The sequence below is a fragment of the Rhinolophus sinicus genome, chromosome 6, assembly GCF_057876585.1.
Source record: "Rhinolophus sinicus isolate RSI-liver-muscle chromosome 6, RSI-T2T, whole genome shotgun sequence".
NCBI classification, from domain to species: domain Eukaryota; kingdom Metazoa; phylum Chordata; class Mammalia; order Chiroptera; family Rhinolophidae; genus Rhinolophus; species Rhinolophus sinicus.
The window spans coordinates 51562299-51579036 of record NC_142506.1 but is presented as its reverse complement, the minus strand read 5'-3'; the positions used below and the strand labels follow the sequence as shown (position 1 = coordinate 51579036).

Sequence of the window (16738 nt, the reverse complement as noted above, 5' to 3'; positions counted from 1 at the left end):
TTATTTTATCCTCACTCTGTGTTAGATATAAAACTTATTTCCCCTGAGACTGTTTCCTAGTTTTCATTGTTACTGTTAAAATATCTGGTATAATTCAGATTTACTAGTAATCTTTGTATGTTACACAAACAATCTTTATATGTTTGTTGCCTCTCTGAAAACTTTTAGAATCTTGTTTATCTGCAATTGTTGTGCGGGGGTCCATGCTCGCTGCACCATTTGTCATGCAGGCAAATCCGGCAGGGTCTCTGCTCCTGCTCCCCACATAAGAACGCAGGACATGGTGAGGCCAAAAAGGAACACCCACAGAGCCATAGATAGGGGAGTCATACCACTATATTCTTGCTGGCGGCTGGATTAGAGACACAGGAAGCAGAAGCCGCACTGTTTGCAACCCTCACTGCGCCACTTGCAGGCTCAGCCACCATCTTCTTTCTAGCCCCCATTTTTCTGCGAGCGTAGCCACAGCAGTTATATTAGTGGCCAATGGCTCACTGGTTACAGCTGACAGCCAAGTAGCCACAGCTGATGGCCATCCAATCACAGTTGATGGCCATTTACTACCTGAGCCAGCACCTTTCTACGTGAGGCCGAGAGCCTGGAAACTGCACTTTGGGGCTCTGTCCCCACAGCAATGCTCTGAAAACATATGTGTATGGGTCTTTTTAAATTTCTTGCCCAGCAATTGGTAAGGTTTTATAATTTAGAAACTTACGTCCTTCACTTCTTGCAAATCTTGCTTTATAATTTATTTTATAATTTCTTCCCCTCTGATTTTGGTTCTCTCTACATAATTGGATTTTTAATATCGTTATCCAACCCTCTAATTTCATACCCTTTATTGCTTATATTTATCTTTTTTTACTGCTTTTGGAAAGATCCTTTTTGCTCCTTTTGAGAATTTGATTGAGGGATTAGCTCCCCAAATATATTCTTCATGCATCAACTTTTCAACAATCATCTCAATTTCTTTATGTTCACTCTGGTTGTAAGTGCATTTGAACTTCTAGATCACCATTTCAGTTTTCAGCACTACCAATCCTAGATTATCTTCATTGAATTTGTATTTTGGATCTTTTTAATTTCTAAGAACATTTTCTTGTTTTAGATTGTTCTCTAAAATATCTTCTTGAACACCCTCAAGAATGCCTGTTTCTTTGTACACCTGAAACTAATAAAAAAAGTTATTCATGGGCAGCCACTTAGCTCAGTTGGTTAGAGCACAGTGCTCTTAACAAGGTTGCCGATTCGATCCCCGCATGGGCCACTGTGAGCTGCGCCCTCCACAACTAGATTGAAACAGCTACTTGACTTGGTGCTGATGGGTCCTGGAAAAACTCACTTAAAATAAATAAATAAAAGGTTAAATAATTTTTTTTTCTGAATATCACCAACTGAATGATTTGAAAGCACAGCTACTCGTATGTCATGACAGGTGATTTTTTACCCTTTGACATTCCCTTTAACCTTTAAACCAATGGATTCCAAAATGTTGTTAATTAAATTGATTCAGCTATACTGGTTTTATGACAGCTTCCAAGAATGGCTAACTGTGCCCTTCTTCATTGCTCACACTAATTAATATATTCAGAAGAAAGAGTACTTGATTGAGAAGGGACATTCTGGCTGCAAACGTTGCTTTCAGGAAAGATCTGAAAGCCTTTCCAGAAATCTATAATTACCACTGCTGATGCATTTTCCTTTGATAGACACTTGAGGTTCGTTAGTAATGTGTTTTCAAGCTGGTGATAAACATTTTTGTAATGCTATTAAGGATACATACACGTGATGAAATATTATAAAATGAGACAATGGTAAACACTAAATTCAGTGTGGTGGTTGCATCAGAGGAAAGTGGTAGGGATCTGGGATCACACATGAACACACATATAACGTTACGGCAGGACTTCTCACCCTTAGCACTGTCAGCTGTGGAGCGGGATAAGTTTTTAGCGTGGGGGCTGCCCTGTGTGTTAGCAGTATCACTGAACTCTGCCCACTGGATGCTAATAGGACTCCTCCCTCCAGTTGTCACAACCAAAAATGTCTCCAAATATTACTCCATGTCCCCCAGGGGCAGGAGATAATATTGCCACTGATTGGAAAGCACTTCTCTAGTCAGATTGGTATGTGTGGGACAGAGCCAGAAATGCAGTTCCCAGGCTCTTGCTCTCACGTGGAAAGGTGCTCGCTCGGGTAGTAAATGGCCATCAACTGTGATTGGATGGCCATCAGCTGTGGCTAGTTGGCCGTCAGCTGTAACCAGTGAGCCATTGGCCACTAATATAACTGCCGTGGCTACGCTAGCAGAAAATGGGGGCTAGCAAGAAGATGGTGGCTGAGCTAGCAAGGGGGGATTGCAGTTAGCATGGCGGATTGCAGCTAGCAAGTGAGGTTGTTTGGCAGGGAGAAGTGGACGGCAGGTTGCGGATAGTGTGGCTCCTGCTTCCTGTGTCTCCAACCCAGCCGCCAGCGAGAATATAGTGATATGACTCCCCTACTTATGGCTCCGTGGGTGTTCCTTTTTGGCCTCACCATGTCTTGCATTCTTATGTGGGGAGCGGGACCAGAGACCCCACATGACACCCTGCATGACAGTATGGTTTTAGATTTTGGCAAGGGTGGAAGGTTCACAGGTGTCCATTTGTATATGGTGCTTCCTAATGTAGTTACAACTTCCATATATTCTCTTGAATCCATAAATGTTAACTCATGACATTTATTAAAGCTGTTGATACTATGCTTTCCTCAGGCCTCTTTCTGGAAATAAACTTGGAGGTAGAATTTGTTTATTTTCATCATGATGATGCTCAGGGAATATGGAACTTTATTTTCCACTTTTTAACTACAAGGTACTAGCATATTTACTTTGGTGTCGTTATGATGAGTGTTTGACAGGATGTTTATTTTAAATGTTCAAAATTTGAAACGTTTAATTATGCAATTTGTGCAACTGGGTCTTTGATAAAAGCTGCATGAGTTTTCAGGCTAGAACTGAATATTTTTAATGAAATATTTTTTAAAAATACATAAAGGTTGTGGGACATCTAGAATTATGTATCCACAAAATGAAGTACAATATTATCTGATTAATACCATTAAAGAAACAGAACCCCTCCAAAACCAGCTTAAATAACAAGTAATTCATTCTAAAGATTTAGGGGAACTGAAGGTACGAAGTGACATTGATCTGAGGGGACAGGACAGCCATAGACTCTGTCCCACCACTGCCTCACTTGTTACTTTACTCTCTTTGGAGGAAATTTTCCTTTTATCTCTTCTCCTTATATACCTGATTCTGAATCTCTTTCTCTCTCTGTCTCTGTCTCTGTCTCTGTCTCTGTCTCTGTCTCTGTCTCTCTCTCTCTCTCTCTCTCTCTCTCTCTCTCCCTCTCTCTCTCTCTCGCTGTCTTTCTCTGTCTCTCTAACTTGCCTTCTCCTATCCTTCATCTGTGGGGACTTGGACAGTCGTGGCAAACTTCGTTTATAGATGACTGTTCAGCACAGCTTCTTTTAATTAACTTACTTTGTGACTCAATAGCGAAGTCCCAAAAGGACAAATTTTATTGGTTCAGCGTAGGTCAGGTGTCTTCATTTAGTTCATCAGCTGTGGACAAAAAGAGACTAAATAGAGTCATGATACCTAGATTGTCCCAGTCCGCAGGCTGTTGGCCAGGAAGAAACAGTGAACATCTAAACTATGTGTGACATCAACTAACAAAAATACCCTGTGAAGATTGTGTTTCTCTCCTGAGAGAGACAGAAAGAAAGAGAACTGCTACATATATAGGAGCTACATCTGGGTTATACAAATCTGAGCATAGGTAGAATTAAACACTTTTTATCTACATTGGAATTAAACATTAATTTCCTCAACCAGATGTCTTGTAAGTTGCTCATTTCTGCCACAGCTATCCTCCTTATGTATAAGTGTATGTGGACACCCAATGCTAATCTTCAAAATCTCTAGTATTCTATTTGGAGAACATGAGTTTCATATTAATCTAGGCAGAACAACACATTTCTGGAGCTTCAAAATGGAAATGATAAGGAATTCTTAGCAACTTTATATTGGAATAAGTATCCTGCTATGATAACTACTGTTCAACAAATAGCTGATATTATTTGCAAATCTATTTCTGATCAAAATGAGCAGTCATGGGCCTCTTACATTCTGAGAAATGCGTCATTAGGTGATTTCGTCGTTGTGAAAACATCATAGAGTGGACTAACCCAAACCTAGATGGTACAGCCTACTACACACCCAGGCTGTATGGTGTGGCCTATTGTTCCCAGGCTACGAGCCTTTCCAGCATGTTCCTGTACAAAAGAACGTGAGATTAAATCAAATACATGAGAAATGATGCAATAAGAGATGCGGTAAACAGGAAATACATGAGTCTGCTGCCAGCGTCACATGACAGACTGTTTACAGGCAAAACTATTTTTTAAAGATTTTTATTAAAAATATAGCTAACATACAATATTATATTAGTTTCCGGGGTATAACCATAGTTGTTCAGCATTTATATACCTAAAGAAGTGATCTTTGTTAGGGGTTGGATTGTATCCCCCAAAGACTAGCTGAAGACCTAACCCCAGTACCTCAGAATGTGACCGTGTCTGGGAATAGGATTGCTGCAAACAGTACTTAAGATGGAGTCATATTATAGTGAGGTGGGCCCTTAACCCAACATGACTAGTGACTAGTGTCCCTCATAAGAAGAGGACAAAAGAGAGGCACACAGGGAGAAGACGTCATGTGTCCACAGAGTTGGAGATTGGAGTGATGCCACCGCAAGCCAAGGAATGACAAAGGTTGATGGCCACCACCAGAAGCTAGGAGGCAAGGACAGTGTCACCTCTGCAGGTTTCAGAGGGAGCATTACAGGACCCTGCCGACACTTTGCCCAGAACTGCCAGAATAAGTTTCTGTTGCTTTAAGCGACCCAGCTTGTAGTACTTGTTGAGGCAGCTATAGGAAACTAGTCCAGTCTTCAAAGACAAATGCTGCACCCCACAGAAGCACTTGCAGCTGTATCTCTGGGGCACAACACTCCCTCCATGCAGATTTGGGTCTCTCCATAATTGCCATGGTAACTACCTACTTAGGACATTGAGATTCGGCTCTACCCAGCTGTGCCTCCTTTGAGGCCTGTAGCTATTCCTCGGTGTTACTATCTAGGATGGCTGGAGGTCGAGGAACATCCCCCCTCCCTTCTAGGATAAATAACTGGCTTCGCCCACATAGGAAAGCCTACCTGGATGCTCACTTCTCCTCAGATCTTCTCCCAACCTCAGCCTCTCTTTTCATCCTCCCACAAGAACCCTGCTGCATAGTTTACATTTTCTCAAGGATCACAGGTTAAGTCTATAGTGTAAATCACTCCCCCTCCTTTGTGATGTCTTGGAATGTATCCTTCTGCTTACGATATTATGTCTTCCTCTGGGAATGAAGATCCTGACAATAAAGTGGGCCACCAGAATATATCCTTTTTATTGATATTGAATATTTAAGACAGAATAGCGTAGTTCATTAAATATATGCATGTAGGTCTTGAATTTTAAAGAAATGGACGTTTAGCAGAAATTTATTTAAATGGCTTTGCATTCAGTGTACTATATGCTCCTTCTGAGAAGTTGTAAGTGCATAGTCCTGAGATGGCAATACATAAGAGCTTGACAATGGATATGGCACGTCATACTTAGAACAGGTGGTTAAATTCAGATCTTAAATGCAGGTTGTTTTATTTGTTTGTTTGTTTTAACAATAGTCTGGGTGACCTAGTTAACCATTCAAAGTTCTGTTATAAGGCTTGAATCACTATTGCTTACATTAAGAGCTATTGGATAAAGAAAAGGCAGGAAGAGACCAAATCAAAATTAAATAACGAAAAGGAAAACAAAGAAGTAAAGACAAGTGAAAGGATAAAAGATGAAAATAATGTGTAGAAGGTGGCCAATTTCTCGTTGAGGAGAGCTGTAATATAAACATAGCTGATCTTTTGTTGATTCCAAAATTGTGTGAAAACTATTCCAGAAGAAGTGGAAGAGAAAGGACGGTACATGTGTCTCACCATCTGGATTTGAGTCAGATCTAAGTTGAGAAGCCATCTCTTATCACTATGCAGAGCCTCCTCTGCAGCTCTGTAGGAAAAAGCTCCTTTTTTCTCTTTGTCTGTCTTCTTTTCAAGAACCAAGGAACTCCTCCAGGGCCTTCTGTGCACCAAACTAACGTAAATATTTGGCTTCCTTAAATTGTGATCAATGCAAACCATAAATACTGCTGTTGGTAGATGACTGATTGCGAGCTGAGGGCCTTGACACAGCGGCTGACGGGCTCTTTTTGAACTCCTAGGAGCCGAGGTGACCTATATGAACATGACCGCCTACAACAAGGGCCGGCTGCAGTCCTCCTTCTGGATTGTGGACAAGCAGCACGTATACATCGGCAGCGCCGGTTTGGACTGGCGGTCCCTGGGACAGGTACTCTCCATGCGATATTACTGATTGACAGGCTCTGACGTTCTGTGCGTTCCTTCTGCATGAGGTTTGAATTGTTGAGCTTTCACGATATTTTTCTCCACATTTTAGAGCAAGCTTATTTCCTTTATTTCCTTTTACTCCTTTCCTTAGACAAGGCACAGGCATTCAAGTATTGGTTTCTCTGCTGGAGGATCACTCCTTTGTCTTTGGTTTTTTTGTTGTTTGTTTTGTAGGAAAGTAGGCTGATCTTTTAAATGTTCATACATGACCTGTAGAATCGTTTGGACACTATTTCCTTTTGAAATGCATCATCATTGTGAAATGCGACAATTTCTCCACTTGAAATATGGCAAAGGCAGCAGAGTAAGGATAAGGGGCGAGTTATTTCCGATTATTCCCCTGAAGCACCAAAGCCATCCTATGTTCTGTCCTTCCTTCTGCATTCCTACGTGGTACCTCGTTTCCCTTCATATTATAGAAAAGACCAGAGCTGTCCATGAGTCAGAGGATGGAGGGGGTAAGCTCCAGAAGTCAGCTCTCTGTTTCAGAGCTTGTCAAGCTTTTTTCCTAAGGACTAGTCAACGCCATCTTATTCGTTTAACGTCATTCTCAGTAGCAACTGGAGAATTGCAGCCTCTCCACGATGGCATGGCATGGAGCTGGGGCCTCCAGGTCTGACTAGAAACATGTTCTCTGACCTGGTCCCATGGCTGGTTTGTTCTCAGCCCCTGAATTGCATTATGAGAGGGGGAGATCAACAGAGGGAATTTGTCAGATTTCTCCCCTTCAGCGTGAAGATGCAAGCAAAGTTATACTTTTAAAAACCTAAGTGGATTATCATGATATTTCTTAAGTATGGGGTAAGTGGAATACGGGGTTAAGAAATAAACTTATTTCATGACCCATCAAAAATGCATGGAGAGGAAACTGTTAAACAACAAACTTTAACTGCCATGGCTGAAAGTCTTTTTTAAAGGAAAGGATTTATTAGGCCATTGCTAGCAAGAAAGACCAGGTCCTGGGACATACGGGCTCTGAACCACCGGCAGCAGCGCTAGGTGAAAAGACACACACGCCGTCCTACACTTGTCAAATTTTTTTATACATCGAGTTGGGCGGAGAAGGATGTAAGCAGTTCTGAAAGAATTTACATTAGAGGTAGACAAAGGAGGGGGTGTGGAATTAGGGGATGCAGGGCAGTTCTGGCACAGGTGCAGTGTCCATGGAAGAAGTGTTTGCTCCCCTGGGTGGGTTGTGGGCAAGTCTGGCCAGTTCATTAAGAAGCAAAGGCTCCTGGGGTTTTATGACACCTGCTGTCCTGTCTTTAGAATAATCTCAGAAATAGCCACCTGGAAATTAATCCAAAGTTCCAACAGACATACAGGAATGTGAGCAGTCTTTTGTTAACTGGTCCAAACTGACTGTTCTGTCTCTTTCACTCTCCGGCTGCTGTAATTTAATTTGGAACATCTCGGAATTTTTTTTCTCATCAAAACCCCTGAAGCGCTAAGCACTCTGAATATCCCCATAAAGAGAGAGAGGGTGAAGGGTCCTTCTTGCCAGCTGTCCCTGGAGACTGTCCTTGGAGGAGAGCAACCCTGGGTGGGTTGCAGAAAGGCTGCAGGCTTGAATAAAATGTATATGTTTGTGGGAAACCGTGAAGCCCTCAGTGATGTCAGGCCACATGGGACTTTCCACATGGACTTCTTTTGCGGAAAGCTGCATCTTTCTGTGTAGCTTTATATATACTTCATTTGTCATAACCGCTTAAGGGTGGATATTATCTCCATCTTCCAAGTGAAGATAATATTGGAAAAATGGAAGCAGAACTGATTCTATTGTTGCCCTTCTCTCCTGTTAAAATAGTAAAACACTCTCCAACCTGTGTAGTAATTAGGCATTTGGAGAAGGTTCTCATAGTCTTTAGATTGATGGTGAAGTTGGTGGAGTCTGCATCTTTCACTTTATTCCTAGCAACTTGGGACTCAGGTATGAATCAGCCCAAAGTCGCCATTTTCTCATCTTTCCACTGCTAAACCGAACTCTTCAAAACTAAAATAAATCTCATTTCTATTCTCTATTGTCTTTTCCTCCTGGAAGAGACTATGTTCTTTAATGGGGGTGGAGAGGAGACATAGCTGGGATGTGGGCAGGGTTCAAAACTTTTCTGCATGAACATTTAACATCCCATTAGCCCCCCTGCATCTGTATTGAGACTTCTCTTTCAGCGACACCCACCCTTCCCCTCCTCTCCACACTTAGGCACAAATGCTGTCTCCTACCTTGTCCACCCTTTCTCCATAGTTTTCCATATTTGGGATCATGTTATTACACTTAATCATCTATCTTAAATTAGTTTCCCTTTCAACTGTGCTTGACTGGGGGATTTTTCTTGGTCGACCTCAGTATGACATAAACCATGGCACAGCAGGACCCATGCATTAGAACAGGTTTTAATTTAAGCAAAGTTGTGTGTGAAGCTAACAATTACACGAATTATAATACATTTTCCAAGTGTCAAATTTAACCTAAATCATCAGCTTTATATTTTGTGAAGTTTTCCAGTGAGAGCAGATTATCGCTTTATTAGTTATCACCTTAAATCTAGGATAAGTAGGAGAAATAATACAACTAATAATAATAACAGCTTCAGTGTATTGAGGGGTTTCTCTATACTAGGCATTCTTCTAAGCATTTAAAGAGTATGAACTCATTTAATTTGTACAATAACCCTTTCTTATAAATGTTACTGTCATCACTTTATTTTACAAAGGTGGAAGCTGAGACACACATAAGTAACTTACCAAGGTCACCTTCCAGGATATGGCAAAGCTAGAATTCATACCCAGGCACTCTAGCTCCAAAGCCTTCACTCTTATGCCACTGCTATTAATTTTAAACAATGAATTACATTTATCAAAAATCATTTTCTTTCATGATCTTGCTGTAATGCTAAGCTATAGATTTCCTCTCTAACACTCTTTCCTTGAAGAAAAGCTAACACTATTCATCAGAAAAACCCTTCACTCACTCACATCTGATTGCAAACCCATGATGATATTATGATCACAGAATGGCACCTACTGTTGCTCAGGTACTTGAGTTCTGAGAACTCAGCTTAATCTCTGGGTTGAATTGCAAAGGCTAGGAAGTCAATTTGTGTGTGCTTCTGTATTCCTCTCTTCCAGAGGTGGGCTGTGTGCTCCTAGAATCCATGGCCACAGGGAGTCCTGTGGGAGGAAAGCGAACACCCCCACAGGCTTTCCCACAGAGGGGTCTGGATTTGTGACCCTCAGGAGCTCCTGAAAACATCATGGAGGAAACAAAAAAGATAGCACTAACAAAGCAAACAAAAGACTAGCTAGTGTGTGAAGGAGAAAGAAAAGGGCACAGCAGTCTTCAAACCTCAGGGCTCTGGAGGCGTGATTCTGAAATAGGAGAAGCTGGGAAAGAAAACCTGAAAATCATATTTTAAGAAAAAGTTGCTTTTATATATTTTTTGAACATACCCCCTTAAGTGAAGGACTGGCCTGGAGTTGAAGGCAGGATTCAGTAGGTTCGTTGACCACAAGAATCTGGCACCTCTGGAGATGGGAGATTTTTAAATAAATAATATTTTTTACAATAATTAGAACAAAGAGGAATGCCACTTAAACTCGGTTAATGTGTATTTTGGTCTTAGTCCACCTTTATTGTATAAAAGACCTAAAGGGTATACATTAAAACAGGCCAGCTCTTGGGGTGCACAGGCTCAGGAGCAGTAAAAGGAGTTTCTTCCAGTGACCGCCGGCACCCTGTGCTGGTGGTGGGACCATGTGGCAACCCAGGTGGATGGCACAGCCAGAGGGAACAGTGGGCATTATTTCTAGCATCTGGAGTTGGGCCACTGAGAGAAGGACCGTAGTGTCAGGAGGAAGGGGCAGCTGCGATGTGCAATGGGCAGCTGGAGAACCAGCAAAGAGATTGGCTGATATTAATGCTTTTTATCTACTAGCTTGAGCACATGAGTAGTAATAGTTCTTGGCTGACCTTAAAGCTGCTGACTTCATCATAGCTGCTATTTCTGACAATAGCCATTTGGAATATTGAGGAGAGCTGCCCCTCCCTCTGCCTCACCAAGATCAGACTCCCTAGTTGAAATCATAGCCTGAAGTTCGCAAGGACAAAGCGTGCCAAGACTTAAAGAGCCTTTGATTCCGTCTTCTTGTCCCCCTTTCTTTCAATGAAAAGAACAAAGAACTGGGGTACAGTCTTGAAGACCCAATGGGCATGCCAGTGGGCAGGAGGAGGTCTCTGTTTTTATAGCTGCTAGCACTGAGCTGACATTTTTCTCAGAATTGATGAGGTTCGGAAGACATGTCTTAGCACCATGTCTAGGGATGTGGTGCCTTGGTAATGCAGGTAACTAGATACCAGGACGAAAATGGAAACAAAGCAAGGCAAAAGGCAGTTCAACTGCAAATACAACAGAAAATAATTAATGTTTCTTTTGCAACATGAAAACAAGGAAAAGAAAGACTTGATTCTCCCAATATTGAGTTAGAAGATTACCTGGTCTGCTTCGAAAGGGCAGTTTTGTTTGCATATACAAGCTAAAGTAACGGAAGGAAGGAAGGAAGTCCCTGTTTCTTACAAAAGAAATGTATTAGGAGATTGTATTTTCAATAACAAAGTCCTGCTTACTTTCTACAATTTTTAAAGTAACTATTTGGCAGATAATGTTGTTCAAAAGAGGCATAAGTAGGAAATCCTCTTTCCCAATCTCCCGTGGGAGACATTCTCACAAAGCCAGTTATTATCTGTGCAATTAAGTGAAGAAATAAGAGCACCATTGCTCTCTTCTGTTTGCCTTTCCTAAAATGAGATTAGTCAGTAGGTCATTTCCAGTTGTTTCCAAAATTCTCCCTCATAGCCCTCCAACACGTATTCTTAATGGCGTGGTAATCTGAAATATCTATAATGGTTCCTTATGTGACATGTCTCGAGATCTCTATCCTGGCCACTTTCTAGATATAATCCATTTGGTTAAAGTCCCTCCTAAAATACGATGCCCAAAATTCAATACGATACTTCAAAAGTGGCCACGCCATGGGGCTTGTAGTCCTAAGAGCATTATATTTCTGAAAACATAGGCTAAGTCTAGATTCACTGTTTTGCCAGCCTTTGTTGTTTTTGTTGTTTGTTACCAAGCTTGATGCTTGGCGATATAGCCTAGTGATTGGAGCCCAACAGGACTGAAATGGAATTTTTTCTACCTTTAATAATTATATGACCCTGGGCAAGTTTTTTCATTTCTGTGAGCTTCAATCTCTACAACTGAACAAATAATGCAAACCTCGATCGAGTGGGATATTCTAACACACCCTGGCACTGAACCTGCTCAATAAATTGTAGCCTTAGAGTTGATGACAAGTAATCTTTTTTTCCTTCCTTGATCGGTTATCTAGATCAATAGGTCAAGAGAATACCAGAGACTCTAGTTTTTATTTATTGTGTTTGGCGAAGATTTCACAAATCTCCTTAAGTTTGTCCAAAAACACATGGGTTGCCTAACAGCACAGGAAGGTGGGTGGCAGCACGCAGGGGGTATGGGCCAGGGGCTGTGTTCCTCTGAGGGGAGGTCTGTCATGTCTTGCCTAGAGCTAGATTCTACATCCTGTGCTGTTCAAAGTTTTTATCAGTGGTGATATATTAAAGGCTGTTGACCATATTCACAAGTAGTGCAAATCTGGGAAAAGAGTTCAACCTAGGTGTTCAGAAACAAAACTTAAAAGAAATTTTAACAAGTTAATGAGACCCATGCCAGCAAGAGGAAATTGAACAAGGGTGTGGAAATAAATGAAAACCATCCAGATGAGAATAAGCAAAATCTGTTTGTTCAAAGCTTGCTATAGGAAGGGAGTCAGCCACCATCACTCGTGTTTTGCAGAGACTCAAAGACAGGCAGAGGGGTGGGGAAGCTTCAAAGTGGGAAGAAGAGAGGGCTTCAGGGAACCCTGATTAGGGGCTTCTGGAATGGGGAAGTTGTAGGCTGGCTAACTAGAAGTGGGGTATAACGTGTGATTAGTTAGAGGTACATGTTTGACTTTCTCCAGTGGGCCTTAATTGGAAGCAGGGCTAAAGGAAAGTTATTATGTCCTGGCCAGTTGGAGGCTCAATGCTACAGGTCTTATTGTTTGGTTTTCTGGGCTGGTTGCTGCAGGTTGAGGGTTAGAGACCTGTTTTTATATACGGTGTGCCCAATGTCCATTTGTATATTCAGTCTCTCACAGATACACAAAGCCTTAATCCCCCCGCTCCCACCATCTGCCTCCCCACAGACTGCTTTGAGAATCCCAGGTAGCTGTCCAGATGCCAGTATTGAGAAAGGGATGAGGGGCTCACCTGACCATGGTTAACTACTTGACACCCCAGCCCCTGTTTCGGTACTTGGCACACACTAGGTGCTTACATTAGATGCATGAATTAACAGACTAGAGTGTGTCCAATAACCATGCAAGTCTTAAAGCCATACCATGTGAGAACTGGCACCGGAGACTGGAAATTACTGGAGAAAAGATGTCCATCAGTGTAAGCGAGAACTTTCTAACTCAAAAGGACAGGCCAACTTTGTGAGAGAGTCAGCTCCCTGTCACAGGCAGGGATTCAGAGGAGGAAATGTCCTGGGGACTGAAGATGGTTCGGCATTACTGGACCGTGTATTTGAGGGCGGGAAGAGATGGCAGGCGTTCAGGTAATGCTGGTTTCTTCATCAGAGCTTGCACGCTGTGAGCAAGCATCATTATCACTGTACACAACTCTGTACACAGCAGGAGGAATCAGGACACATCTGCTTCCCCACCTTGACTCAGGGACCACAGTGCAGGTGTGAGCGTGCCCAAGAGCCCGGCCCACTCACTCTGTACGGTGGGCTTGGTGACAGAGCGGTGACCTCCTTCAAAGCTGGTCCACACCAGTTCAGTAACATTTCTAACATTGCCCTCGTGAGGGTTGAGAATTTGTTATTCATTATGAAAATAAAATTGTATATGCCTAAAAATATTACTGTAAACCACGGGGTTTGGTTTTGTTTTGTTTTTGATATTGAGGCAAAACTCTAATTGGCAAAGCTCATTGACTATATACATACAGATTTTATTTCCTTCAACGAAAGTTTATTAAAAATGTTAACACTGGATTTCTCTGAGGGCTTAGTCAGGCCTAAGAAATGCATTTGTTTTAACAACTATACTAACAAAGATTCACTTAGGTGAATTTTATTGCCCCATTCTTCTTACTTCATGGCTTTTGTATTTTAATTGGAAAAAAGTGGAACATATTATCTCGATACAGTGACTTGCGAGAACACTGCTTTTATACCCATAAATCATTCTGAATACGTCAAGTGTTACCGCTCAAGCATCTGTTATTATAATTAGCTGTCACTTCAGTCCTTTGTTGTTGAATTCACCAAAATGTAACTCATATTTTGAAAAACGTTTTCTGAAGTTTAATTCCCATAGCAACTGTGTGCGGAGAACTGGCTCCTTTGCCTGGCACCACCTTACCATGGACTCCTAACCCCACCCACAAACTGCTCAACTGCTTCTATGTTGTTTAAGTCAAAGCTTAAGAACGGCCTAAAGATACTCTTTGACTTCTGAATTGCCTGCGATGCAAGATGTGTTTGTTCTAGAAACGGTGGGCCTGAGTTTCATTCTCAGAAGCCTGTGGGGGAAATCATGCTTCATAACAAAGCAAGATTAAGATAAACCAAAACCTATAGGTATGGATGTTCATAGGTTCATTGTTGTAAGAGCTTTGTACTTTTTAGAAATTTCCCCTGCACATTGATTGACTTAGTCTTCACAACAGCCCTGTGTGACACGTGGGACAGGCTTTAGATGCTTCATTTTACAAATCAGATAACTGTCTCCGAGAGGCCAGTTGAAGAAGGTCCTGGAATTATTCCATCAGTTAGCATCAGAGTTAGGACTGGAACCCAAACTTCTGGTTTAGGTAACACTCCTTTGCTGTGCTACACTCTTTCTCTTAGTTAATAATTGGCTGCATCAGTGGTTCAAATATATAGCAACATCCCACATCTACAGTAATATCCCAAAGATCTAGAAACTGGGTATTTGAGAGCATTCTCTTAACTGGAATAAAACCAAGAACCAAAAAATATGAAACAGACCCTGCACAGCCAAACTCCCAAAAACTATACCCGTTGACACCTCTTAGGGCCTTATTCAAGATCTGTTTACACTTCGGCTCACCACAGGTCTAATGAATTTCCAAGCTTTTGCCAGTAAGAAGTCACACGACAGAAGAACAGACAAGTGAGAACTGTCCAGACAAGTGAGAACTGTCCATGGGGCAGGAGTGAACACTGACCATTAAAAGTAACACATGAGTTTGAAGATTCCCGTCTTTATGAACCAATCTGTGTGAGCCAGCCGAAGGCCTCACAGCCAGTTCCCCAGGCTCCTGGCCTGCAGGGTGACCCCAACTTTCCCTTTAGAAAAAGGGAAAACAGTCCACTCGTTGCCTCCTGTTGAGGACACAAGAAGTGTGCTTAAACTTTTGAGACACCGATCCATCAAAACAGCTGACGTCCGTAGAACTGCCAAAGCAGCGATGTCCAATAGATACATACCACAAACCACTGATGCAAACCACGTATGGAATTTAAAAGTTTCTGGTAGCCACATGAGAATGTAAGAAGAAACAAATCAAATTAGTGTTAATAATATTTTTGTGTAATGTCATATATCCTAAATATTATCATTTCAGTGTGTCCTCAATATAATATAAAGCTTTTTTTTTTTTTTTTTTGGAAGTGAGTCTTCAGAACCCAGTGGGACTTTACACTCACAGCTCATCTCAATGCAGACGAGCCACATTTCAAATACTCAGGAACCACATGTGACTAGTGGCAATCTTGGTAGCACAGGTCTGGAGCATCTCTTTCTTTAATAGGAAGCAGAATATGTTTTTTCTAAGTTAATCACAAGCTTAAAGACCTAAGGCTTTTACTCGGAAATGCTAGTTTTCTGTCTGGCAAACAGACCAAGGTCAACTGAAAGGACCAGTCATTGTGACGTCACATCCGCTGCAGTCCAGCGGCCTGCGGTGCCGCACACTTCCGGACTTCGAAAGCTGCAAAAGCTTTTCATGCCATTCAACACATGGCACTGACGTAAATTACGTATTTTTACTTCCAAATGTATGGATTGGGCTCCGCCTCCTTAGAAATGAGTTTGATGTTGTTCTCAGAAGTCAAATATTTATCATCTTTATCTGCCAAGAGTTTTTAGCAGGGAACATCTCTGCAACGTGTTTTGCCTGCTGCAAACGTGTCATTTCCCTGCTCCATTATTTTCATTCATTTATTCATTCCTTCATTCAGCAGATCTGTTTAGCCTCTACTTTGTGCCAGGCTGTATTGAGTGTGCCAGGGGTATAAAGATGCAGAAGCCAGGTTCCTTTTCTTTAAAGAGCTCACATTATACAAAGAAGATAAGCAAGTAAACAAATACCCAGGGTGCCAAAAAAATGTATACAAGTGGACACTTTGGTCAACGTTGTTCAAGCAGTAGTTCGCTGTAATCAGAAGTGTCTGGACGCTGATGGTAACCACTTTGAGCACCTCTTGTTATTGCAGAAGTTACACGTGACTTGTATTCATCTTTTGTTATCGGTATATATTGAGTATTACAATTTTCATACCTTTTTTTTTTTCCTTTCTTAAAATGTGTATAAGTTTTTTTTTGGCACCCTCTGTGTTTATAATACAGTTTGATGCATGTGTAATTAACTCAGACTAGAGGAGGGGTCTGGGTTGGTTTCCTAGAGGAGGTGGTGCCTGAGCTGAACTTGAGGGCTACCTGGAGAGGAGCTAAGTGAGGAGAGGGGAGAGAAGTTTTCCTTCTCACACAGATGGGAGAAGACCTGGCTGGTTCAGAGGAAAAGCAGTTATACACGATACCGCCTTGAATGGAGGGAGGAGATGGAGAGGTTTTGGGGCCTCGGGTGTCATGCAGAGAAGCATGGATTTAGCGTAAAGTTTGTGGAAAACTTGGAAGGGTTTTGGGCAGAAGAGCGACAGCTGTGGAGAAATGGATTGGACGGACTACAGACTGGAGTAAGGGATACCACTTAGGAAGCAGTTGCAGAAATGGGGCGGGTGAGGGTGCTGGACAAGGTGAGTTCCTCACCCAAGGTCATGGCTGAATCAAGTTCACGGCAGTGAGGAAGGGCAGGAGGGGAG

At 41.9% G+C, this 16738-nt stretch overlaps 1 protein-coding gene across 9 annotated transcripts in view; it reads left to right on the top strand.

Annotated features, from left to right (window-relative positions):
• PLD5 (phospholipase D family member 5) overlaps positions 1-16738 on the top strand; it is a 240039-nt gene that overhangs the window by 182151 nt on the left and 41150 nt on the right. For all 9 annotated transcript variants that reach the window (XR_016021545.1, XR_016021548.1, XR_016021549.1 and 6 more), the window contains one exon: positions 6359-6486. Coding sequence is in view for 1 of the 9 variants with exons in the window: in XM_019746839.3 (XP_019602398.3) it covers positions 6359-6486 (128 nt within the window). In the remaining 8 variants the exon portion in view is untranslated. The remainder of the gene's footprint in view (positions 1-6358; positions 6487-16738) is intronic.